This window comes from Neopelma chrysocephalum, unplaced genomic scaffold (genome assembly GCF_003984885.1).
Source record: "Neopelma chrysocephalum unplaced genomic scaffold, ASM398488v2 Primary Assembly neopelma1_22b, whole genome shotgun sequence".
Classification (NCBI taxonomy): Eukaryota; Metazoa; Chordata; class Aves; order Passeriformes; family Pipridae; genus Neopelma; species Neopelma chrysocephalum.
Window position 1 is genome coordinate 7,102,226 of NW_020897690.1, and position 27,159 is coordinate 7,129,384.

The window sequence follows — 27,159 nt, forward strand, 5'->3', positions numbered from 1 at the left end:
TGGAGTGCCTCCAGAGCTCACTAAAACCTCCCAAGCACAGACATACAAATATGATGCTTTACTGAACCGTCCTTATCCTTTGGGACGTTCTCCCCCTGGTCAGTGAAGAAAGCCACACTCTTTGTTCTATCCTTTGTCCAAACTGCTGACCTTGCATGTATCTCTTCTGGGCTACTGAGGAGTCGGTGTCAGGGCCAGAGTGGCACAAGGTCAGCAGGTTCACAGGCCAAAGGAGTTACATACACAAACTTCAGAATGTTAAGTAAAACAATGTAGGCTCATGTCTTCCTTGGACTTACCTCTGACAGCTCTGTTCAAGTATAACAGATAATGCCTTCATTGTGTCCTTCATGCAGTATTTTTGAACCCACAATTGTCTAGTACTATTTTATAATTAAAACAGATTAATCTGAAAATACCGTGGAAATAAAACCCAGTATCTTGTGTGTTCAGAAAACTATTAAATCCAATATTTATTCACACTTACAACAAGAAAAAAGATTTACATCTTCTGTAAATCTATAAGGATGCAAAGAATCATAGCTGAACACAGAAATGATTTAACATTTTATTGAACGGGTGGTGCTTTATGTGCTATTTTTAGTGAATCAATGAAAAAAATTGTACCTTATGTCTTTATTTATTTATTCAACCTATAATCAAATTGCACTGTAGCAATTTCTTTCAGTCCCTTAATTCAGGAAACTGATTTCATAATTAAGCTTTCTGCAATAAACTATTTTACACCAAATTAAGTACATACACAAAATATAATGTGAAAGTGGGTTCAGGACTTTAACACTCAGTGCAGTGCTATATAAAGACAGCTCTAAAGGAGTCTGTTTAAGTATTGTAAGCAATGTATGTTAGTATATCCAGCACTAATACAGCTCTGCAGGTTTTGGTATAAGTATCTTTATATAGCATTGCAGTGCACTGTGCAAACATACTGCACAACAAAAAAGTATCTGCTGACAGCAAAAACAGCTGTAACAAATGGGTCAGTAAAAAACCTCCCATGCCATTAAAAGCTTAGTTCTTCAAGCATGTCCCTTAAACCATCTTATTTCAGAAATCTTACATTTCCTCACATCCAAGTTTTTAGAAACATGCCTAGCAAGTATCAATGTACATTGAACTTCATTCGAAATAGCATTGCCAAATTTGCCCTCAAATATTTCAAATCTGTTGATCCCAGAGCACTCATGACACACAAACACAGAGTTGTCAATTACTTAAGAAGTTTTGGCACAGTTAGGGTAGGAACTGTAATTTCTTTAAAAATTGGCACATAGTTTGGATTCGGTTGGCTTGGACCTTGATCCAAAGTCTCAATAATAGTCTGCTTCATATCCCTGCTGGCATCACCTCTCACTGTCAGCAAAGCTGCAATATGGTCATCCCTGCCAAAGGAAAATGGTAAAACTGGCATTAGGAAACTTTGCAAAGTAAGATTTTGTCAGAAACAGCACTTAGTTGGCAATCCTTTCACTCAGTTTCAGCACATACTTTAATACTCGATCAGATATCTAGTCATTCAGAACTGGCTTTTCCAGCTCAATATAAAGCAATGTTTTGGTTGCTTTTAGGACTCTAAAACCTGTTTTATCCTCCCAAAACACAGAATTGAAGTATTTTAATTATTCCTCTGCCGTACCACTGACTACTTAAACACACACAACTCCTAGGCCAGCTCACATACATTTTACATTATCATTATTTTTCACAAGGAAGTGGTTACATTCTAAAATATGAAAAATGTGAACACATTTTCACATTGTTTTAAAATTTGCCCAAGACCACAAAGAAACTATAATTGTTATCTGTCTATCTATCTATCTATCTTTTAAATTTGAGGGCAAAGATAATTACCTGATATCTGGGTATTTACTGACTAAAGTTGAAACTTCCAGATAGAGCAGTGAAGGATCAGTCAGCTTGATAACCTCTGCAATGGCTTCAATGATGTCACAGAGTCCTTCGGTGTCCTCTCCAGAGCCCTGCAAAGTAAAAAAAAAAACAACAAAAAAACCAAAACTAAAAAAGCCCAATAACAATAGCAATGCTCCCTAAATCTACAAACAATCCTTAAATTAATATTTTGTCTAACAATGCTCTTGAATTTCCTGAAGAGCTGAATTTTCAGACATTAAAACCCCCAAAATATTTGTGAATTGTCACCATAATTCCCTTCTCTCTTTCCCTGTTCTTCATTCAGAGACCTACCCTCAGAATATCAGTGAAGAAAGTCATGTCATACAAACAGTACGTTGTATTTGTCCACATGGTGATACATTCTAGTCTTTAACTTTGGGTAATCTACCAGCATAAACATTAGGAATAATTGACATGAAAGTCAGATCTCTTCTGAAACATTACTTAAAAATTGGCCCTGCACTAGATTCCTTCTAATCATCTGGCCAGTAAAGCAGCTTTCAAAACTGATCACCTGAACTTTAGCTATTTAATCTCTAAACTATTTTTAGTGCTCTTAGCTCCAGGTCATCTGGTTCTGCCAATCTGGTATTGTTTGTTTCGTTTATTCCACAACATTTTCTATCAATGTCTTAATCTGAACAGATCTTACACAGAATCCCACATCCTGAAGGGCTCTGATGCAGGAGTTGCCCCAACATCTTCCACACCAAGCAGAGATGAACTCCGCCAGTTTTTCAAGCTTTATCTTTCTGTGCGTTCTTTTTGCATTTTGTCATCTGTTGGCCCTAGGACCTTTTCTGAAGATTCCTGTTCCTTACGCACTAAAAATCTTAGGCCTACCTTATACATTGGTTCTCAAATATTTGGCCCATCTTTTCTATTTCTACTGCACTTTAAATGAGGTCAATATACTTGTTCTCTTGATCCAAATTAATACACTGCATGTTCCTTAGGTAATACATAACTGCACCTGTTCAATGCTTGATCACCCTTTCTCCTGGCCAGGAAAAGCAAAGCCCAATTTTTTAAACATTTTTTCCTAAACAAACATTTAACTGCTTTTTTCTTGCACTTACTATTATGAATTCAGGGGACCTACCTCTGCGAGGCCATTCAAATATTCAGCTGCAGAGAGCTGTATAAGCACAAAGCAGTACAAATTGATGCTCGGGAATTTTAGCAGCAGGCCTGTGTGTTCAGAAACTGTTTGTGCCCTCAGCTGGCATCCTTGATATTTACAAGTCACTTAACATTTTGAAGACATGGAGATCTAACCCTCGTTGTTTTCCCCAAGCAGTAAACGTGTGGTTTATTCTAAATTACAAGGTTAACAGCATTACCCAAAGCAAATACTTACAGCTGCAAGCTTCTTAAACAAAAATCTGAACTGTTCTGCTTCTTTGATCATTTTTTCTGCACCCTCTTTTCTCTCTTCTGCATTCTTGAAAGATATACGTTTCAACATGATTGCTCTGATGTATTCCACAACTACTCTCCGATGGGCCTCAAGAGTCATTGTCTGAAGGAAAAGAAAAAGGTGATCCTAAGTGATACCTGCAAATGTAGCCATTATTTTTAGGCTTTGGACAATTATCTGGCTTTGAACTGTGTATTTGCACTTAATCACCAGTATACAGTTTTTGCAACTGCTACAGATTCTAAGTGGGTTTAGATTTTCACAGCGCTAACAGAAATGAAAATCTGTCCCTCCCTAATGATGTGCCGATTACGAGAAATAACAAACCCAAGATATCTCTAATGACATGTCTGAATTATTTTTGAGGAGCACCAAAGACAGAAGAACAAACATGAAGTCATCATCCAAACATGGATAATCTTTAAAACAGACCTGTGCCTGGCCTTGCAGCCTTGCTCTTTGGATCTCTGGTCAAGGAATGACCAGCCACCATAGAAGCTTCTGCTGATGAACTCCGGTACATTGCACAAAGCACTGCAAATCTTGCCCATGTTATCTGTGCTCTGGGTCAAGTCTGCTAAGCCTGGCAAGCCTGCAGCAATCACTTTCTCAGATCTTCCTTGACTTATTTGATGTTCTACACTTGTCTTTTTATAGGAAATAGCTACTGGTACCTAGGTGAAGCATCTAGTATTGGTGCAAGAGCAATGCTGAGGTTTGGAAATAAAGAACAAAACTAAAATCACAAAACCTTCACAGGCTTATTTTTTAACAGTAATGTAAGGAGAGTCCTTAAATCACGCAAGTCTTCAGGTATGTTTCCTTCCCCTAAGCATGTTCGCAGAGTTACTTACAATTAAGAAAAAGCTGGCATAACAGGTAATCTCAAACTTTTTATTGTGTTTTATTAGTAGTATGTATTAAGACTCAATTTCAGTCAACATGTTCTTCAGTCAAAATTTGGAGAAAGGTTTCAGGAAAGAGAGAAAAGGGAGGAAAAAAGGGAGAAAACAGCAGATTGCAAAGTACTGGAAGTGACAGCCCTCATCCAGGACACAGAAAATTTCAAGTTCTGCTTTCAAGACTGTGCAGAAATACCAGAGTTTACTGGTTGTTCAGGGATGGTTTCTCTTGCGTTGGTGGAATTGATGCCAATTACACGGAGGAAAATGAACTGCACGGGACAGACTGTGGGAGACTGACACATATGCCCCATCCTGCTGAGAAGTAAGTGAAGAACAGCTCTACTACAACTGAGAACACTCCAGAAAAGCCAGTGGTGTGATCGTAGGGCATTCACTTTACACATGAGGAAAATGGCAAAGCAGAATGACTGTTAGATCCAGATCCCCTCTGTTCCAGAACAGTGTCCTTCCCACTGGGCTACAGTCTTCTTGCAGGCGCTTTGTTCATGGGAGACAAAAGTGTGTCTCATCCAGTGCTAGAACATACGGTGTCGTGTATGGGAGATTTTTTTGTGATGGGAGACAGTGGAATAGCAGATATGATGAATGTCAAAAAATCTGTTTGTAATCTTCTTCCCCACAAGGTGGCAATAAATGCTACATGATGAAACATATGTGATTGCAGAGATTGGTATCAAGACTTAAAAACTCATGCCAAGAATGGAAAAGAAAGCTGTTCCATGGATAAAGACTAATTCTGGGATCTTCCTAACTTATTTTCTGCTCTTTTTCTGGACTAAAAATACGTATTATTCACATCCTTAATAACCTCTAGGTTCTGCAAATACTGAAGATTAAGAGATCATCAGAGAAACTCTGAGCAGTTTTCTTTATCACTTTAAGAACTAAGGTAAGAAAGAGTAAGTGTATAATTTGGAGACTGTCTTTTAAGCCCTTCTACTTAGTACTACCTAAGTACTGATCTTGCTAGCTTCAAGTAGTTTCCTAAGTCTTGCGGAATCATTTAAGACATGCTGTCTTAACTACTCAAACCTGACTTTAATCTTTCATATTATTGCACTTGTTTCTATCAATAGAGAAATCCAGATATCCTTTGACAGACCACAGGAAAGAAAAAGATAACCTAACCTAGCACATTATGCTGTTGTAAGAGCACTTTAAACATAGCTATGCGTTTGGTAAGGCACCAAATTTGCTATGCTCTACTGTATATATTAAAACTAGGAATTATTTGATGTGCATTTATAAAAAAATGTAATTACAGACCAGCAAAACTAGTATCAGAAAAGCTAATTTTACCTGACTACAAACTTCTGAGGAGAGGTAGAAAAGTACAAGCTGATAAGAATATTTAGTAACAGGCCAATAAATTTTCTGGACTAAATCCTGCAACTTAGATATGTCTTTGACAATATTTTATGGCTGTGAACAAAAAGATGAGAAAGAAACAGTAGATTCGGACTTTTGCAATGTGATGATGAAGGCTTTTTCATTTCTAGTGATGAATCGATTCCAATTTTTGTATTCCAATTCTGAATTCCATCCACAGAATCACACAATATACCTAGTTGGAAGGGACCCACAAGGATCATCAAGTCCAACTCCTGGCCCTGCACAGGACCATCCCCAAGAGTCACACCATGTACCTGAAAGTATCATCCAAATGCGTCTTGAACTCTGTCAGGCTTAGTGCTGTGACCACTTCCCTGCAGAGCCTGTTCCAGCACCCAGCCACCCTCTGGACAAAGAACCTTTTTCTAATATCCAACCTAACCCTCCCCTGATATAACTTCAGGCCATTCCTTTGGGTCCTGTCACTGGTCACCACAAAGAAGAAATCACTGCCCCTCCTCTTCCCCTCATGAAGAAGTTGTAGACTGCAATGAGATCTCCCCTCACATTTAGTATTCAGAAATTCCAAATCAACATGATGTTCAGAGTACATTAGCAAAGTATCACAGAATATTTTGCACCTACCTTTTTATATGGCTTTTTTATTTTTGCAAAGTCATTGAAATAATCCTCTACAGTGACACAGATAGTCCCCACTGCATTAGACCCCATCAACCACTTCTTCGTCATCAGCTCATTGAGGTGCGGCTGAGAAGGTAAAGAACAATAGATCAGATTGAATTTTTGACAGTTTCATTGTATCAGTGCAGTTACTGAAAAAGGGGAGACAATTTTAACTGTCATATATTTCTAAACTACACTGCTCCCACATCTTTCCTCATGTGAACCATTCAAGGTGTTTACATTAATTCAAAATTTTATTACAAATCTACTGAGTCACAGAGCATCTTTCTTCACCCCTACCATTTCTCTATTTCTCTAATTTAACTGCCTCCCTCCCAATACTCCCCATTTCATTTTAGTAATTATTTTTTCCCTGAGGAATTCTATACTAGAAGCTAGCATTCCTAAACATGGAAATCTATCAATCAGAAAGGGCTGACCTCTAGAATCAATTGAATATCTTAATTACAGATGAACTGTACCTCCTGATGACAACTTAGTAACAGTAGTAGTTTCCCAAATAATTCCTAAAACTCAACAACATACATATAAGACTAAGTAAAATCTGCTAGAAAATATTAACTATATACAAAGCACCTGCCTGAAGTCATCCTGTGAAACATAATTAAGCAACTTTCCATTCTCCTACATGCAAACTATACCAGGGAAGAACGATACTAGTGTTTACTGGCATTTTGCTAGCACACCACATATCTTATATGTTTAGCAATCAAAAGGCTCCACAACTACTTCCTTCCTAAATTATCTTTCCTTATAACACTTCTGGGTTTTTTGAGGGAGAAAGTTTTAACCTCTAAATCCATGAAGACTTCATCTAGCAGGCTAGAGCATCCTTCTTTGGCAATGATGTCTAAAGTTGCATCCATGTTTGCATGACTGATTGACAACGTGTCTTCCATTTCCATTTTCAAGTATTTTCTTTTCAGACTGATTATAGATTCTCTGTGACACAAAGAAAAAAAGCTTTTCATCATCCACTGATGCGCAATTTTTGGAGTGCATGCACAGAAAAAGACATAGGAGACATAGTTATTTTTGCAAGCGGAAACAATGCGTGTCACTTGCTCTGGAAGCCTTAATTTACTCTCCAGTATGATTTTAAGGTGATCAGCCTAGACTACTTGTGTGTTAATGACTTGTAGACATGACAATGGCAGCAGATATGGATGAATAAGGTGTTGGATTGCTGAACACTGAAACATGAGCCCTGTTCTGATACTCTTAATAGAAGGTCTACCTTTACTTTTCCCCAGCTCAGTTCACCTTGAGTACACTGCTTGAAGGTGACCTGTGAGAGATCCAATGTAAGAAAAGATGGCAGGCCCCAGTCAAACTAACTGAAATGACCCTTCCAAATTCTGGAAGTTGAAGACTAGTTTTTCTTTGGCAATGAAATTCTTGGAATAACAAATGGTTTTTCACCAGTGAGGGGCAATCACAATACCTGCCTTTTAAAATGGCAATATCTTTAGTCAGCTAAACTAGCTTAACTGAAACCCTCTTTGTATACAGAAGAAGAGAAGGTCCTTGGAATAGGTAGTACTACAAATGAAATATCTAACTATTTTTCTCACAATACTGCAAGAACATGCAGACTTACTTAAAGGTTTGACAGTTATTGATGACTGCAATCATGTACTGAACATAGCACTGAGGATACTGACGATTTTTCAGATGATCTTCTTTATACAACTGTGCTTCATCTTTGTACCTGTAACACATACAAGGAATGGCATTAAACAGACACAAATATGTAATAACTTATGTACACCCATAGGTCCAAATGCTCCATAAGGGCTTGTTAGGTATTTAGAAGTGTTTTATAAAGGGCTTGCTGCTCATGTGACATTTAGTCTCTCTGTTCTGGGCAGAATCCAGCCAAGGAGGTGTCTTCTGTCTTCCTTATGATAAAGAGATATAAAAGAAAGCGGAACCAACTCAAAAAATTAGAGGCATTTGCAGCGTGGAACTGAAAGTGCCAATCACCATCACAAAAGAACTTTTGCAGTGAAACTGGGGAAGGGAAGAAGAAAGAAAAGGGAAGGGAAGAAAAGCTTAGCTGGCATGAATGTGATAGGAGAAAGACAAAGCAATAAACATAAAAGTGAAAAACAAGTATTGGAATTGTAGGAACAAAGAGAGACTGAGGCAGGATAAAGTAGCTGTATTTTAAACATTATGTTACCTGGTTAAAAATGAATTCATTTGCTGAAGACATAGAAGAAGTACCTTTGTTTTCAAATCTTCATTTATCTGAGCAGCCACCTGAAGATTTTGCTCAAACATCTAAGATGAAAATAGATTAGTTATAAAGAGAGGCCTTTATCGGTGGTAAACCAAAGACAGAACTCCTACCTTGTTGGAGATGCTCTCTAGCATCAGTTCTACATATGCTTTTTGTTGGGGTTTTTTTGTTGTTATTTTTGGTTTGGTTTTTTTTTTTAACAAGCCCAACAACTGCTGCTAACTAAACCAAAAGTCACTATTTCCATAAGAATAATTAACATATTACTGACAACCATTAATGCATGCTGCAGTTTTCTCCGGACACTGAAAACAGCTGCATGCTTTTTTCATAAAACAGTACTTAATATCTTTAATTCAGGAGTGATTTGGCTTTACAGCATATCTAAGTTTTTGGGTCAGCTCCTGCAGTTAGTAATGAATAACCTTATAACTCAAATTCTTTTACTTCTCCCATATATGAAAGTAGTCAGCTCACATTAGTGAAGTAAAGGGGTCCCTAAACTTTAGAAACACAAACAGGTACAAGATCTAGGTGACCTATGGGCAACTGTGTTTGAGAGGAGGGAACTGGAAAGGAAGGGTACAAAACGAGGTGGAAACATGAGCTGCTTTTATGCTGAGATGATTTTGAAAGTTTCACTGCTACATCAATCTCGACACTTCAGTCTTTGAAAGCATAACACTAGAGCCAATCAGCCACCAGTTTCTTTGACATCACACACTTTCTGAAAATGATTAGATGAAGTCAACCTTGGCCCTAATACAAATGTGAAAGAATGTACCAAAAATCCTGGTATAAGCCAGGAAAATAATTAAGTGGGAAACAAATGCAGGAAGAAGAGACTTTCATTAAAGTTATCTAACAAAATATTTGTAAAGAAAAATTAGAAAATGAGCATAATAAGCTGACATTTTTCTATGATAAAGATCACTTTCAAAACTTTCCACTACCGACAACAGGGTGGTGCAAGTTTGGGTATTTTTGTGGTCTTTTTTTTTTTAAGAGCTTAGAAATAGGTTTATCTTTTCTGTTTTAAGGATATTTAATCATTTAGACAGACATTAATGTTAACTGAAGTAGCGCTTAAAACAGCAACAGTTTTGACTTCTAATGGATCATTTTATTCTAGTATTAAGGTGTTTGTGTAATGAATAACTTATAGAAACAAATACATGCCCAACTACATCAGCACCATGTTAACAAACAACCTAACTAACTCAGCACTCTATTAACAAACACTGTTCTAAAAACTTACAAACGTCTCATCTGGTAGGCTTATACTACAAATTTAGATCAAGAGAGCTACATAAAAGCAGTTAACTAAACTCAAATATCAACTAAGCAGGCTGGGAAAAATGTGTTTCTAATCTACACATAAAAAGAACTAAGTCTTTAAGTGTTAATGTAAAAAAAGCAAATAAAAACCCATCCAACTAACACCTCTACAGGAAAAAAACCCTATTATACTTCAAAAGACATAGACACAATGGCATTCCAAAATGTTTGATTTCCCCCTCACATCCCTTCACTCCCTCAAATCCCTGTACTGCTTCTGTAGGTTTTCTAGAATAACCAAGTTCTCATACCTGAAAAACAATAGCTGGGAGCGTAGTCTGATAGTACCCATCTTGATCTGCCTCTGGTTCAGTTTCTTTTATCCAGTCTTTTTTATCTGTCTCCAGTGCTTTTCGTAGCCAGCCAATAATGTTAGACTTCATTAAATAAAGCAACCAAGAGAAAGAAAAGATTTTTTAATTTAAGACAACAAAACACCCTGCTACAATATCTGGAATAATAGTCATTTCCATAATGAAGAGTGGCACAGTAACAGATAATGTTGACCATTCTCATCATTCCTACAGGATACAGGGAACAGAGACAAATTAAAATTTGCACTGACAAAGGTTAGTACTGGTACACTAGTGATATAGTTTGAAGCTTATGCACATTTTGGAAGGGGAGTGCTCCTAACAAAAAGGACAAGTCAGTTTGTCAGAATAAACATGTTTACTAACTTTGGAAGCATTTATTAAGGCTCAGGCTTTAGGTTTCAAACTGAATTTTACAACAACTGAAAAAATTAGGGTAAAACTTAAACGTAGAAAAAATACCACATTTCTGCTTGTAGTTCCTTTTACACCTACGTTTTAGGAAACTGATGTTTGTTACTGCTGGGGACAAAAACCCAGGATTAGATTGAATGGGTTGTGTTTCTTGGAACTTGAGTGCTGCAGAACATAGTGATGGATACAATAGTTGGCTCTCCTCCCATCCAACAAGCTCATCATACAGCAAACGGACATTAAGAACAACTGCTTTTAGAACTACATCAAACCAGTTTTCTGCATGACAAATAACAGACCTATTCACAAGAGCAGATAGTAAAGATCAGCATGTTCGCTAAATATGTAATTGGATTCTTTGATTTCTTTCTTGGTTGGGTTGATATTTTCTGCCTTTGTTCTATTTTGTTCATATTTGCTTAAAACCCCAAGTAATCTAAATATTCTTACTTCTTTCCAATATGTAACAGGCATGCACAGTAAGGGCAAAGAAGTCCACATAGTACCATCTTCAATTATGTGAAACCATGTAGTATCTTTTTTTCATTATAAGCATGGGAACTGCTTTGATGAGACATGATTTGCAAAGAAGAATTAATCTTTTAAAAGCCAGCAGCCCAAGGGACTTTTTTCACCTCAAGATCAGCATTTGCAAAAACTTTTTCAAGCTAGGTGATTGGAAAAAAAATAATCTGCTAGAAATCTGTTAAAATCTATTAGCATTTTATTTCTCATGAAAATGAGACATTCTTATTGATGTAAAGATCAGTGTTTAAGTTGATAGTCACAATTAGGAAATACTTTTATTTACCCAAACAGAACTAGTTATATTTTGTTTATAAACACTTCTAACAACATCAAAAGAAATAAAGTAGAAGTGAAACAAATAGGTAGTTTCAGTATTTTCTGCCTTAAAAAGAAGATACAGCCAAACATCAAAACCAGCAAAAAGAAAACCACTCTGTTTAACAGAGTAGCAGCTTTGTTTTATGTTGTATAAATAAAATAAATTTTCTATACATAATATTTTTCAGTAAGTCAGGAAAAAACAATTCTGAAAAACCAATATAGGTATATTTTTTCATCGTAAGGTCAAAATGAATTCAAAGGCATTTTCTAGATCAAGACAAAAGTAGCTTGAGAAAACAAACTAATGGGTTTTTTGTCCTAAAGGTAAGTGCAGAAAAAATAAATTTGCATAAAAGTCCTAGTAAAGCTAATGTGAACCAGAGCCTCTACTGGCAACTTCCTTGAGACATAACAAGATTGGTGCATATTACTGTGATGAGTATCAAGTCCAAGTAGTTGTTGTTACTAGAAATATTTTAGTAGCTGACACATCCAAAGAAGCATAAAAATTTCCCTCCTCTGCTTGGCAGAGCTCCTAAACTTAGGAGGAATAGGAATTCATTGAATAATATAAGAACAGCAAGTCCAAAGTTACAACTATCCAAACATCCAGTCAGAGGCAATCAGTGGATCTTTAAAGCAAAATGCATTATCAAACCTTACAATCACATAATGATTGCTTTGCCAGGTAGTTGACCAATTTCTAGTGACTCTTAGGATAACGAAGAAGCACTGCCTTTATGTTTAAGATGCACATGAAAGGGCATCCACAAAAGGAAATTATGCTCGTGCAATTGACAGGCATGAAAGGAAAAAGGCTGTTAAAAGAATCAAAAAGGCAAACATGAACCTCCTGATTACCTTCAAAAGGTCACATCTGTAACAAATGTTGATGTAGTTACTATAGGAACCAAGCTGCATTCAGTGTCTTCTAAGTATAGTAATACCTAACATACTAGCACTGTGGATTTAAGCATATGAATACTGGAATTCCTTCCTTTCTAAGAAATTATTAGTAACAGTTTGTAAAGCATAACTACTCCTTGAAATGTCAAGGCTTATATCGATAAAATCATCTGATTATAACTTTATAAAGAAACCTACACATAGGATATGAAAATATATAAAAGTAATGGTGTTGGATTCACATTTGTCACATTAGTTTTCTCAGATGGAGGAACAGCACTGAGGTACTAAAGCAGCTATAAACTCATCTGAAGGTGTCCTTGCACTGTTATTACTCACAGTAAGAGTTGACATATACTTGCTGAGAAGCTGGTCTACCACATCTTGCGAAATCAGAGGATCCAGAGAATTTACATCCACTTCTGGAGACAGTTCGGAATTTCCCATCATCTCTGCACTGAATTAAAAAAAAAAAAAAGCCTTGCAGATTAGTAAAGAAAAATGAGATAAAAAGTTAGATCATGCAGCTTTTTCTGTATGTCCACTGTAAAGGGCAATTTTCCAATTTTCCAATACCTACATGTGTCAAAAAGTTCTTAATAGTATTGCAACAGTAAAAGTGTTTACAAGGAATCTAAATAAAACTATATAAAAGAAGGAGCAGAATGCAAAAGCTATAGCCCAGCATATAACAAAAAAATGTTATAGACATTTAAATATTCAACCCTCCCATACATTCCTGACATCTATGTACAAGAATTAGTGATTATTTAAAACTAAAAAAAAGCCAACAGGTTCAATCTGTGGGCTCTTAATAGGTGACTTTTTTACGTCTTTTAAATTTCAGAGGTGATGACAGACAATTTACACATTTTGAATTTTAGAATGGGAAAGATCAGTGACAGGTTTTTTTATTGTGCTCAGTTCCTCCACAGAACTTCTGTTTTGCTACTTGTACCACATCCATATAAAAATCAAAATATATTAAGAAAAAAATCTACCTGTGCTTCCTGTCTTAGTAGAAAATATAGGTAATATGAGGGAGAGGCAACTTTCATGACAAATCAAAAGTACACTTCATGTGCACTGTATAACAGCACTTCCTTGCAATTCTTGATTTTATAGAATTTGAAAGAAACTAGAGCAACCTTCAAAAATATTTTGGCAAGGATTAAATAAAATTATTACTTTACAGTGATATTTGGCATCTATATATAATAAGATTATATACTGAGTGGCTTGTGTAATTAAAAAAACACCCAAACCTATGCCAAAGCACAAGATCTCATATTTCATGCTCAAAAAAATCAATAGCTCAAAACCACACTCTTCAGAGAGTGGTTTATTACAGTTGATGGAAATATATTCAATCATAATAACATGAATTGTTTCACATTCCATTTATAGTGTGCTTTTCAGAAGGAAACCACAAATTCTATATTTGCAGTGGCTACTATAAAAACAAATGGTAACTTAAAAATAAATTCCTAAACAAGTGTCCAGTTTGTATAGTTCTGGAAGTTGAAGTTGTTCTACAGTGAGTCAGCATAGTGGTGCTTCCATGTAATGAAAAAAAATAAATCTAAAAGCACTGAAACAGCCACTACAGCTAACTACTTAAATACCAGAATTCTTGTCTTTGAAATCATAAATGCTACTGTGACTGAACACTTCATACTTGTAACATCTTCCTGAGCCTGTAAGAAAAGAGAGTGAAGTTATTTTAAGTGGCTCAATCTATTCTATTCAGAAAACTGAATTACCTTCTGTTGCTGTTTACTGAAAGAATACATGTAATAGCAGGACCTGCTCTATGTTGTTTTAGGGGAAATGTGAGAAGCTTTTTATGGCACTGTGCCATGTTAGAAAATATTTCTAGCTTCATTATATATCATTATCCTTGTTCACAAGGCTACAGAGACATTAACTAGATACATAGTAACATTCCTTCTGTTCCTTAGAGTGAAGCTTGTTGACACTATCTGTAGGAATGCTGGGGAACTCTTAGCAGTTTTGTCACCACCTGATCAGTATCTGATAAAATAATGCTATGATTATGGGCATCAGGATCTTACAAGACTTATATTTTCCCTAAAACACAGATTAGAGTCCTGGTCTCAACTCAGTACAGTTTTAACAACAGTGTGTTTCCAAAACTCCCATTGACTTCAGTATGAAAGAGAAATCCACCTAGCACACGAAAACTGCATCCCACTCAAATATTAAAGGCTATTATTCCACATGTAGCATCACTTCATTTCTCAGCTATGAGTTGAGCACATTTCTAAAAAGACCTTCCAAGACATGCCCTGATTAAAAAAAGTCACGATCCTTTTATAAATCCTATCTTGCAAATACTGTAAACAGAAGTTATGCTGGACTTTCTTATTAACGCATAACATTAAAAAACCCTTGATGCTTCTCTTAATTGGTCAGTATTCTCTGAGTCAGTTTTGAAGTGCAGCTATAATATGCAAATACAATACAAATGTATATTTTCCCTCTAATGTTCAATTACATTTAATAAAAGTAGAGAAAAATTAGAAAGGACAAAACTATCTTCCACTATATAATGTTCCATAGAAGTGAACAAGGAATGTAACAGCAGTCTAGAACCTATATTTCATACAGGGCAAAAGAGGGTGAACTATCACAGAAACACAGCTTTCATGATGTCATATAGTCTATCCTCCTTCCCTGTTTATTATAAACATATCCCTCTATAGAACTGTTTATTTTAAAGAGATGTCTGGCAACTGACATTTGATAAGCTCCCCAAGTGGCCCTGTTGAGAACTTTTCCAGTCACAAACTGGAGCCGATTTCTTCCACTGTGCACTACTAACATATACAACAATAAATGATCATAGAATGGTTTGGGCTGGACCCTAAAGATCATTTAGAGTTCCAAACTGCCTGCTGCGGGCAAGGAGGTGAACCCCTTAGACTGAGTTGCTCAGGGCCCCATCCAAACCAGCCTTGAACACTTCCAGGGATAGGGCATCCACAACTTCTCTGGGCAGCCTGTTCCAGTTATTAACATCCTCTTTATAACAGTTTATTGTAATACACAAAAATTACTGTACTGCCCTCTTGGGTTTTTTTTTTTTAGAGAAAAGAGAAAGTCAAAGCCTTAATTTTTTCCTGCAAGATACTGTCTCTAATTTTCATCCCACTTGTTACAGATATACAGGGTAGAAGTGCATTCTCAGATATCCTGTACTGTGTCTACTCCCCTCACTGCTTCATTTGCTTCACAAGACTCAGCCACCACGTGCTACAAGCCACGTAATTTGCTTTAGAAGGAGTGATCCTTTTTGATTTGTTTGCTTTCTTAACAGATGCAACTCCGGCTTTGCTCCCTAACTTTGCCCTGCAGCTGATGGAACACATGGACTGAGAGAGCTTTAGCTCTGAATTGTCTAACTCAGTAACAATACACTTTGCTTTCTGAGGGAAGGATAGAAGGGCAATTTTAAGACCAAGATTTGCCTGACTGGGACACAAGCCCCAGAACATAAATGAAGAACCTGAGAGCAGGATTTCTGCCGAGGTCACACCACTGTAGGTAGAAGGACTCACATATTTCTGATTTTCATTCACTGTAGAGTTATTCCTCTGGGCTTCAAAAGAAGAAAAGGCCAATTAATTAGGCTTTTTATTAGTGGCTGTATCTCTCATATACGCTGCATAGGTATCTAAGTATGCATTAGTGGGTGGTCCTCATTGTTCCTTGCAGGGAAGAAAAAGTAGAAGAACTTTGCAGTGTAGACTAAAGCCCGGAGTTCTGAACGCAAAATGAATCTTAAAGCTGGTTATAAAAATTTTCCAGAACAGTATTATCTCCTACCTATTTACTTTATGGTATTATACTCCAAACCAACCAAGCATTCAACTTGCTTCACTAGAGAGACTGAACAATTGAAGACGGCAAAAGTACACACAGCACAGAATCTGGATCAGTGCCAGCTATTCAGAACAAGATTACAGTCATACACTGCAGAAAGGCTAGCAGTACTTTTCCTAAACAAATGAGTTGCTCTAGTAACTACACACCAGCAAAAACTAAACAGTTGCCATTTGAGCTGTTTCTACCTAGAGGATGAAAAAAAAAAAAAGGGAGGCAAAAAAATCTCCACAAAGCTTAAGTTATCCCAACAAATCACACAACTCAAAAGAAATGTGTCTAAGACTATCAGAGGAAATAATTTAGAAGAATTTCTGCTAACAGGTTAACAAATCACCACAGAGTTTTGAGAGAAAACCTGAAGGAAGTTACTACATTCTTTCCATTTAACAGTAATGAAGCAACTGAAACAGTCCCAACCCCTGTAAAAAAGAACAATAGAAAGTTAATAACCATGCAGATCTTCCTGGGCTGTGGCTACAACAAATATTTTGGTTCACACACATGAGCTCTCAGCCTCTTCTGCTCTTCCCAATACTTCACCAATCTGGTACACAAATACAAGGGGACTGTAGCTTCAAACAGATCTTTAACTGTATTAAAACTTTAAGCAACTCAAAATTACATATTAGAAAATGTAAACAAGTTTTAAGAAGCAACTGCCAGAAAGCAAAATGTGTAACAAATAGTGAAGAACTTGTTGTTTTGATATTAGCCTTTTTTATCTTCTTGTATGTTAACAGACATGCAAATATTAACACATTATGTTTTGCATGCTTACTCTCAGCTACTGCTAACAGAAAATATAAGGAGGTCTTACCTGTTGTATGTGTTTAAAACCCAAGTTAGAAGGCTAACAATCTCATTTGCTTCCAGATCCTCTGCAGCAAGTTCCTGCATTCGGGTGGCCAAAGCTTGATGATACATGTTTAGCAATCTGTTGAAAATGTCATAATGTGGAGGAAAACGCTGATCCAGCAGGGTCTTAGCCACGAGCAGGTCATCAAGGACATATTTACGGATGATTTCTAGATGCCGCACAAGCCACATTTTGTCAGATTCTCTAGTATCTGCCTGAGTGCCTTCAATTCGCGTGCTCACAGTTCTTTCCAAAATGTTGAACATTTTTTCTTTCCACTTCTTTGGTCTGCCAGGAGGTATGAACCCAGTCTGCTTTTTCCGGTCTAACATGCGTCTGTCAGTTTTCTCCTCCCTCTCAATTATCCTCACAACAGAAACAAGCAAGGTTGGATCTCTACGGACTGTGACAAGACATCTTTGAACCACCATCCAAAGTTGCTTTGCCAATTCCTCAGACAGTTTCTGCATATCCCCAAAGTATGTATGGATAAGGTTCATGTCATGTGTGTTTTTGCTGTCCATGCGATACTGCTCATACATCAGGTTATCACGAGAGCACTCCAAATCCATCAGCTTTCGATGAGCTTGCAGAAGTTCCCCTCGCTCAATCAGGTCATGCGTCTCCCTGACTATCTCTGGAACTGAAGGCAAGGCAAGTAAGAAGAAAAATTACAAAGGGTGCAACACCACAAAATCAAAACACAAAGAATAAATACAAGATAATAAAAGCACTAGGAAAAAAGCTGGAGAACAGCTGTAGGAATTATTTTTAAATAATTTAAATGAAACTATTTTGAAATATTCAAAAATTGTTAGTAAATGCTATACTTTATACATTATTTTATGTATAAATGTAACTATACATTATGAACTACAGTGGTCCATTTTGATCAGTGGCTAAACAAAGATCATAGTGCCAATAGAACATAATTTCCTCTTTCCCTCCCACCTCTAATAAATAAGTGAATGAATCCAGGAAAGTCTACTAAAAAACAAATTGCAGTACTAGCCTTCTTATACCGTACACAAAAAGCTCTTAACTTACCTGACTAAAAGTCACTCACTCTGCTGAACCTGAGGCTCCATAAACCCAACAAATGCCAAATTTTACCTCCTCCTTGAAAGAACAGTTTTTGCCTACTTAAGGCACACAGGAAAAATAGGGATAATTATCTATGCTGCTAAAGTATTTAGAAGCTTTTTTTTCTTTATTATTTTTCAGTATTTGAGGAATACTACAGAAGAAGATTAGGATTCTGTGGGGGAAAGAACTGAAAAATCTCAGCAGAAAAATTATCACTGCAAAAAAGACAGCCAGTGATAAACCGGCAGCCACCAAAAAGGTTTAATGATTGTATGTAGCTGTCTTTTGAACCATGATGAAAACCATTTGGTTTTTAAAACACTCGATCTCTGAGCAAAACAAGTATACTGTTTAGCAACTCCAGTGGGAGATGCATCATACTAAAAACTCCTCAGTACCTGAAAAGGTTTATTGTCTCAATTGCATTCATCTGTGCAATAGGAAACAACACAAACAAAACAACTCAGCATTGGAACATGCATAATTTTGTTGTTTCTTTGTTTTTAACTGCTAGACATTGCATGTGAACAGTACTCTTTTTCTCTAAGTTGCACACTGTATCCAGTTTGGTACTGTAACAGTTGGATACAGGCTTAGAGAGAGTAAACTAATCAAACTGGTATGACTGGGAAACAATTTTTCTTTATAGGTACACTTTGTGTATGAGTTTTAGGAGATAAGAGGAGAAAAAAGACCATTTAAATAAAATCAAATTAGTATGGTAAGTTTAGCACCGGCTATAGGGGTAAAATACTTAAAATTATTTATAAGCAGAAAAGTCCTGGCAAGGAATTCACCACGATTCCAGATGGAACGTAATGCACACTAAAAAGGCTGCACCAAATGACAGAGGTAATCCCATTTTCTTTATCTTCACAGTATCCATTACATCACATTAATCATACATAATTTTGCAAACCCTCAGAATTGTGCAGTGGTACAAAAACTAAGTGTCTTCCATGTATAATTTCTTCATGCACAAGTTGGTTTCTGTGACTGTGCTGCCTAATTCTGAAGCAAGGACGGTGCACAGTTGAAACTGAACTTCAGGTAGTTTATACTTGCATTTACAACATTAACAGAAACCCCTGAGGCTCCTAACTGCTGAGTATGAAAGACTGTCAGGGAATCTTTGACTGGAGATCTTGCATCTCCCATTTTTATCTTTGTTTGGAAAATGTTTTGGGTTCCTTAAATCATTTGGGACTATTGTACCCAATAGGCTTACTGTAGGTGCACAACTCAGGTGCCAACATACCAGAACTTTACAAATATTCTTTCTCTATTTGTTGCTTGCATATTTCAGCCTTTTATATTAACCATGTTATCCCTGCTACTGATTGCTAGCAAGAAACTTCTCTGTGAGTTGTGTTTGGTGAAGAGATAGGACGGACTAGAAGTTCCTACAGCACAATTTAGTCTTCATCTATATTAAACAGTTTCCAGCTACTTCTCTAAACGTGTTGTGTAGGCAATTCTTCCTTATTTCTTCATTCCCAGTGAGGTTGAAAGTTGACATTACTTGAGAACCTTACAGCTGTTAGCACCATTTAAAGAGCTTCCAGTATGTGATGGATCATGTAAAGAACATTAGATTACCTGAAAATATGTTCTTGAGATTTTCTACAGCAGCTGCCAGTTGGCTGTGTTGCACTACAGCATCCTTAACATCCTTGAGGTTTTCTATAGTGTTGATGCTCTGTCTCCAGTCCTTATTGACATCTATCAAAGACTGCTGAATGTCCTTCACATCATTCAGTGCATTGTGCAGTTGGCTTAAGCCTGTTCGTACTCCATCTAACTGTGACTGTATTGCTGCCTTAAATACAAACAAAAAGAAAGAATTCTTATTAATCATTATAAGTTCTTTATTTTCAACATTTCTCAAGAATTAATTTTCATTTCAGTAGCTATCATTTTCAGAGGAAAAAAATAAAAAGGAAATATTATAATTTACTAGAAATGTGCAACTTTGTGCACGCACAACTTTGTGTGTGTGCACATATTCTTTTCCCAAGTTTTGAAGTTGTATATAGTTTTAAAGGACCTAGATACAATTGGTTCACCAGCAAAGCTAACATAGCAGCTTAGGTAGACAGATCATCAACTTTATGAATCTGTATTAAATCCGGATCATGGAAAGGCAGAATGAGATTTCTTTGCATTTCATTCGTAAATTAATTTCGAAGGGGGATATCAAAAGAAAGCTGATCCAGATGTTTCAATAGAGTGCTTGGTACGTATGGATTCTCAAAGCATTTTACTAAAGCAATTACAGATTTTGACTTGCAACTGGAAATGTTCGGAAAAAAAAATAAAATTCTGAAATGTTCAAAAAAAAAAAGTAAATAAACCCAAACCAAAACACCCTCCAGATTGTCATGACTGAAGGAAAAAAAACCATCAAAAGTGATTCGGTCAAAACAAACAACTACCCCCAAACTGAATAAAATTTTGTTGGTCTGGTTGCTGATGTTTCACAGCATCAATCCAACTACTAGATTATTTTGGTTTAAAGACAGGTTATTGATATAGGTCTCTTGTGACAGGTGACACTTCAATGTCTCTTCAAAAAGGCTATTAAGCCTGAATATCATTTGACAGACCAAACACCTTACAGAAAATGCATTATAATGCATATCTGAGTGAAAGAAATCAGATCACATCCACAGCATGTTTTTTACATAAGTGTTTTTAAAAAGATGTGATGAAGGTGAAATCAGGTGAGTGGAAAATACAACTAGAAATAACAAACTTCAAAAGAAAAGCCAAAGACAAGTGATCAGTGAAAACTCAGTTGCATGTCTCGAGGACTTAAATTAACCAGTAAAGAAATGAGGCACTAATGGTTTTGCTAAGCTCAAAACACATATTTTGCCAGACTTTTAAGGCCCAGAAACTTGGACAGTCATGGAACTTTTTGTTGCATACTAGAAGCCAAAGAGGAAATCCTGGTAACTGTGAACAACATTTATTGTGTTTTAAATGTACTAGGAAAGTCCCGGAAAAATGCAGTCGTTTTTAAACTAGTGTTATTTATGTACATGCTGATTTTCTTGATAAAAATGTATTTTCCTGCCAGATTTAGTACAATTAAGCAGTGGTAAGGCATTTTTATATACCATCTATCTATAGTACTGCTGCAATAATACATTTTTCCCTTAAAGGGATAATCAGGATACTCAAACAGTCAATACAATATTCATAAACAACCTTCTGCAGCTGACCATAAAGTATTTTAAAAATCACATGATCATTAAATGTTCAGTACTTCTGTTTTGATATTTCAATTTCTTTGGAGGCAGATCTAAGTATTACTTATTCAAATTTTTGCCTATTTAACTTTGGCAGAAGCTTGATTATGTTAAACAGAAACAACTACTGATCTCAGTTTCTGACAGAAACGGATAAGAAAAATTCTAAAAACAGACAGCCATCTATGTTCAGTTTGTCTCCTAATAGTCAGCTGTGGCCGGGGGTTGGAAGGGGGGGGCAGGGAGCGAAGCATCCATGCATTGTGGACTTTGCTTCCTACAATGCATATTCATCTTAAATTGGACTGACCATCACTGTCTTAAAGAAACGAAAACAAAACCAAGTCATCCAGAGAACAGGGCTCAAAACTTCATTTTTATGTCTTTTGAAGTGACAGCCCTCAACACGAAGCCATGGAAACAGGATCCTGGCTGCCTGGTCTCCCTAGAGCCCTACAGTTCAAATTCATGATTGCACGGCAGCTGAGAATCAAAATGGAGAGGATTCATGCATGTTTATACTTAGGAAGACCCACGACCTACAAACTCTCCTAGGATATATACACAGTATTTCTTCAGAAAGAAGTTTTTCCATTGGCAGCGTAAGTGCACAAAGATGGCTGCCAATGTTTGTTATTTTACAGGCTCTGGAATAAAGTGCAAGCAGCTCTTCACCTATACTTTGGACAGCAGTGCCTCAAAGCACGAGCCCACAGCGGTACCTGGTGATCATCCACACATTATTTCAGCTCTGCTACCAAACCTCAAAAATACTGCTTACTAACCACCATCAGTCTCAAGCATGAAACAGAGGAGTTTGACACATTTCAAAGCAGTTTTTCCTGTAAAAATGTATGTTACACAGGAAGAAATGCTGGATGGAAGAAATGGACATAATTAAATATCTGAGAGAGAATATGGAGAGGATATCTAGATTCACCTGAAGAAAATGACAAAGATGAAAGCATACCCAGTCAGAAAGAAGCACTAACATGTTCATGCTGAAAGATTTCCCATGTGTTCATTCACACAGCCTGAGAAGTCAGCAAATCCTCTGGCTGATGATCCTGATGTCTGTGTCTCTCCATCTTCCACACCATAATTATATACAGTTTAAACGCAGAGTAAGAGTATTTCTTGCATCCTCCCTGTGCTCCCATCCATTATAGTAATTCTTATGGGAAAAATGGCATCACTAACCATCATCTGCTTCGAGAATGCATCCTGAGTTGATTAAGGGGTATTGAACTTCTTTTGGTATTTCTGACGACCAAGAGATGACTGAAGTAACTTGAGGTAAATAACAAGGAAACTACCTATAAAGCGGATTTAGGCATTTACGAGATTTACAAAGTTTAGTCATGACTGTCTATAGAAGCAGCCAGGCAAATGATAAAGTACTCCAGGCAAATGACTGTGCTCATATATTATACATAGGTCACAGTAACTGAAGAGCTGATCCATTATTAACAGACTCCACCATATATACTTCTGACCTAAATCTGAAAAACCCAGTCCAAGTCACCAGAAAAATTTCTGGTTTTATGACGCAGACAAGAATTAACATGTAATTTGCTAACAGATTTCTTCACTGTGAAAGAAAACTAGCTTTCTTTTACTTCATGCAGAATCTCACAAAGAAGGAGCTATTACATAGTTGTAAGATAAATTACCTTATACTGAAACATACGATTAGATACAGTGTATATCAGTCATTTTGATCAGAGAAAATGTTTCCCAAAGCACTTTTCTAAGGCTCTACTCCTTGTACTTAAAATAGTGGTCTAAAATGACTGTTGGCTAGCGAGTACCAGTGAAGGAAGAAAACACATATCTCAGTAAGATATGGACAATAAACACTGGATGTCCATAGTCCTGTTTCAGGCTAAGTCTGTGTATGTGAACATGGATGCACTCACACGTGCACATGTGCAGGAGCGGGAAAATCACAGGACACACTTCCACAGGAGACAAGAAGTGTGATGTATTTTTGCTATCTTCCCTAAACCCATGTAAAAGTCAGAGGCAAAACTGACTGATCCTTTTTCAGATGCAATCATCAATTTTTTGTATTCAATCATTAAGATAAAGGTTTGTTGGCTGACAGGATACACAGGACAAGGGTAGCTGCCCACAGGTAAACCATAGAAGGTAAACCATAGAAGGTAATGGACATAAGAACGCTTGAAATGCTTGAATAAAATGTCAGTAAGATGTACAGCATCAGTTTGCATTACTTTCAGAATACAAACTTTTTGTTTCGGACACAGAGCAAAAACTGAAGTCACAGTTTAAAACTGTCTGGCTGAAAATGTAGAATCAAAAATAAACAGAAGGAAAAAAAAAAAAAGAAAGTACATTCATGCCACACCACAGATACTCAGGTTTATCAAACTTGGTACCTTGAGTCGAGCTTCCACTGAAGCCTTCTTACGAGCTTCCCTCCTGCGATACTGCTCCACTTTATCCAGCTGATCAGGACGCTGCAGCATTCCTGCTACTCTCTGAACAGCTGTTGCAACAGCTTCCCTATCCGTTTCCTCCATTGTTGATTAGGTCCTCAAAATGTCTTCATAACTTAACAGCACTAAAAAGAAACAAAACATTTTTAGAAAATACTTTTTTTCATTGGATAGCTATGTGACATTTCAAAGTTAACAACTGGAGAATTAACTTTGGCAATAAAAACAGTGCAACTTGATAGAAGCATCATTAGACTGCATTATAAAGAGGAGTAATTGGAATTCTACAAGAATTGCATTTAAAGTCAGTTAACTGTTTCATTTTTTCCCCTGAAATGTTCTTTTGTTGCTGTTTTTGCATTTACCTTACTCTCTGTAAGTTTGTATTAAAAAAATCCCCAAAAAACAAACCACAGAAACCCCACCAGCAACAACAAAAGAACTGCAAATTTTCATTTAAAAAAACAGATTCTATCCAATCCTAGTGCAGGTTTGTCTACCAAAAAGGGAATGAGACAAGCATAAAGGAATCTTATAGATGGTCCAAGCAAAAATCCTAACTCCTCCTGAACCAGAGTCTGGTGGAGCTGACAGTACCATAGTCCCCCTGCAGCAACACGTCACATTTGCTACCAAAACCAGAGAGAAACAGCTGTGGAAGCTCCAAACTCAGAGACTTAACTATAAAGCACTTCCATTTAAACTTTTGATGGTTAATTTTTTTTATTTCCTACTCATTTTCAGTTCTTCCCACAGTATCAGTCCAGTTCATCAGAGGTGTAATATGCAGGGAAATATTAGTCAAGTATTTCACCTAATTCTCCAGCAGAATTTCTAGTGAAGTCAAGACAGGCACACAAACTAGTCTGCAGAAAAGGTAACATCTGCTGCCTATTAAGCCAGACCTGTTCTCTCAAACTTCACTAGCTACTAACAGAAAGCAGGGAGGACCCCAGTCACCAAGGATGCAAGAAATGATGTCCACAGAGCTGCAACGAACATATCTGGAACTCCTCATTGCTTCGAAATTATTTTCATCATTTTATGTCTTCAGTCTTGTAATCAAAGAGAACAGTTTAGGTTCTGCTGCCACAAAACTGGAGACTATACTCTCCCATATCCATATTATTCCTTGAAAGAAGATACCTACTTTCAAAGCGGTCTGCATTCATATATCCAGCACATCACTTAATCTCAACAGAATAGTGACCTGAAAAATAACTGTGCCAAGGGCACAGACCTGAAAGAGCAAAAAGCAAGAAAACCGGCCTGCTTAGCTCAAACCATGTTTGATTTCCTACCCTTCATTTGAAGGTGCAGGTTCTATTTCTACCACTCACATTTTGGAATGAGCTTTGTTCGGCTCAATCCATTTCCATGCTATCTGGGCCCTACCTAAAATAAATAAATAAATAAATAAATAAAATAAATAGTAGTTTCTTTCAGATATGAATTTACTACAGAAATGGTATGCTGGAGCAGAGAGCTTGATCCTGAATTGCTGCCTTTACTAAAAACTCCGAATACATTCCACAGGGTTACAACAGTTTTACCCCACACAAGCCACTACTAAGGCACACCGAGCAGACAATGTGAAGAGAATCAGTAGCCAAGCACGCTGTAACCAATTTGCTGACACAGACAGGCTCTTGCACAACCAACAAGGAAGGGCTAAGTTTAGGAAACCTGTCAACTCTACACGGAGACTGTGAGTCAAAGCTACAAACATCTTCAGAGCAAAATATAGGCAAAAGTGAACAAAACTAAGTCCCGAGCAGTCCTGGAAAGGCTCCGGCTGCAAGCGCACCCTTATCCTGGGGTCTCACGCTCCAGACGCGAGCCAGCGGCGGCGACAGACTCACAGGAGGAGAGAGGCCACTGCCACTCCAGAAAGGAGCTCCTGGGATGGAGGCACGCAGCGACACCCGGGGTTGGGCCATGACCCCTCCAAACTCCAAAGCTCGGAGGAAGCAGTCCCAGCCCCGCCCGGCTCCTCCCTGACAGAGGTGGCGAAACTTGAATCATCCGCATCCACGCAGGTGCCCGTCCCTGCCGGGCAAAGGCCGGAGACCTGCCTTCGGGCACGCTGAGCTCCCTCGCCCCGCACCCCGGCCCCGGGACGGGAGGAGCCCTGAGCACCCCTTCGGCCCCGCCAGCCCCGGGGGCTTCCCGGATCGCCCCGGCCCATCCCGCCCCCACACCCTTCGCCTCCCTCTGCCACACCGGGGTCGCGACAGCCATCGACAGCCCGGCAGGGTCGGCGCGGCGGCGCTCACCGGCCGGGGGCAGCGCCGGGAGCGTCGGGGACAGCACCAGGGACGGCGGGAGCGGCGGCCGCACTTACCGGGGCCGCGGCCCCTGCTCCAGAACGCGCTGACAGGGCCCGCTGCGCCGGCGCACGCCCGGCCGCGCAGGCGCAACACGCGGCCGCCGGCGCCAGCACCTCCTCCCACTCCTCCTCCTGCGTGGTGGGGGTTTTTTGTGTTGTTATTGTTCGGGGTTTTTTGTTTGGTTGGTTGGGGGTTTTTTTACAGTTTTGCTGTAAAAGGGCACCGGGTGTGCTTCTGGGGCCAGGTTCAAGGTCACTGAGATGGGTTAAAAAAAAATAAAAAATTAAGTGCACGAGTCCTGTGAGTTGCGGGTTGGAATGGTTGCCCGCTGCAGTGGGTATCGTCTGGGGGGAAAAAAAAGGAAGCACGCGGAGTGATTTCTTCACGGAAGGGGCTGATAAATATTGGAAGGGGCTGCCCAGGGAGGCGGTGGAGTCACCGTCCTTGGAGGTATTTAAGGGAAGACTGGACGTGGCACTCAGTGCCGTGGTCTGGTTGATATGGTGGTGTTTGGTCATAGGTTGAACTCGATGGTCTCAGAGGTCTTTTCCAACCTAATTGATTCTGGGATTCTGTAGGGGTGCCACAGATGGATAAGCTGTAAATCACGTGGTACCTTCAGGTCCGTGTGAAAGTGCCTGTGCCCGTCAGAGGAGAAGGGAAAGTCCTCACTTATGTGAGGACTCACATGTCGGTCTCTTCATGCGTTGCCCAGACCCCAGGGTGCTGCCATGCCAGGAAGCGATTTGTCGAGGAACGCGGTGTGGCTGTCGGGATGCAGCTCTCCATGGCCTCTCCTAGCTCAGGGAAGCTGCCTGCTTAGGATTTAATTTATATGTAAGAGAAAAATATGGTGCTTTTTAAAAGACAAGTAGTTA

The 27,159-nt window shown here is 38.1% G+C and overlaps 1 protein-coding gene across 4 annotated transcripts; it reads right to left on the reverse strand.

Moving 5' to 3' along the window:
* Nucleotides 1-448: 448 nt before the first annotated feature.
* Nucleotides 449-26,913, reverse strand: EXOC3 (exocyst complex component 3). Of its 4 annotated transcripts, none has more exons than XM_027679261.1 (13): nt 26,898-26,913; nt 23,892-24,076; nt 19,835-20,054; nt 17,111-17,792; nt 12,724-12,841; nt 10,153-10,278; nt 8,504-8,604; nt 7,919-8,029; nt 7,110-7,260; nt 6,259-6,381; nt 3,296-3,457; nt 1,873-2,000; nt 449-1,403 (listed from the first exon to the last, which is right to left on the reverse strand). In XM_027679261.1, the coding sequence occupies exons 2-13, from the start codon at nt 24,033-24,035 to the stop codon at nt 1,232-1,234; spliced, it is 2,238 nt and encodes a 745-aa protein (XP_027535062.1). In that variant the 5' UTR covers nt 24,036-24,076; nt 26,898-26,913; the 3' UTR covers nt 449-1,231. The 4 variants fall into 4 exon arrangements, with proteins under 4 accessions (XP_027535062.1, XP_027535051.1, XP_027535058.1 ...); XM_027679250.1 differs by lacking the exon at nt 26,898-26,913 and adding an exon at nt 26,296-26,356; XM_027679257.1 differs by lacking the exon at nt 26,898-26,913 and adding an exon at nt 26,228-26,301.
* Nucleotides 26,914-27,159: the final 246 nt, after the last annotated feature.

Excerpts from the sequence above, each read along its gene's own strand:
- EXOC3 (XM_027679261.1), bottom strand. The coding sequence starts at position 24,035 with ATGGAGGAAACGGATAGGGAAGCTGTTGCAACAGCTGTTCAGAGAGTA. Across the intron at positions 8,030-8,503 it reads ATGAATTCATTTTTAACCAG|GTACAAAGATGAAGCACAGT; the intron begins GTAACATAATGT and ends TATGTGTTACAG. Across the intron at positions 6,382-7,109 it reads AAGTCTTCATGGATTTAGAG|CCGCACCTCAATGAGCTGAT; the intron begins GTTAAAACTTTC and ends TTACCTTCTCAG.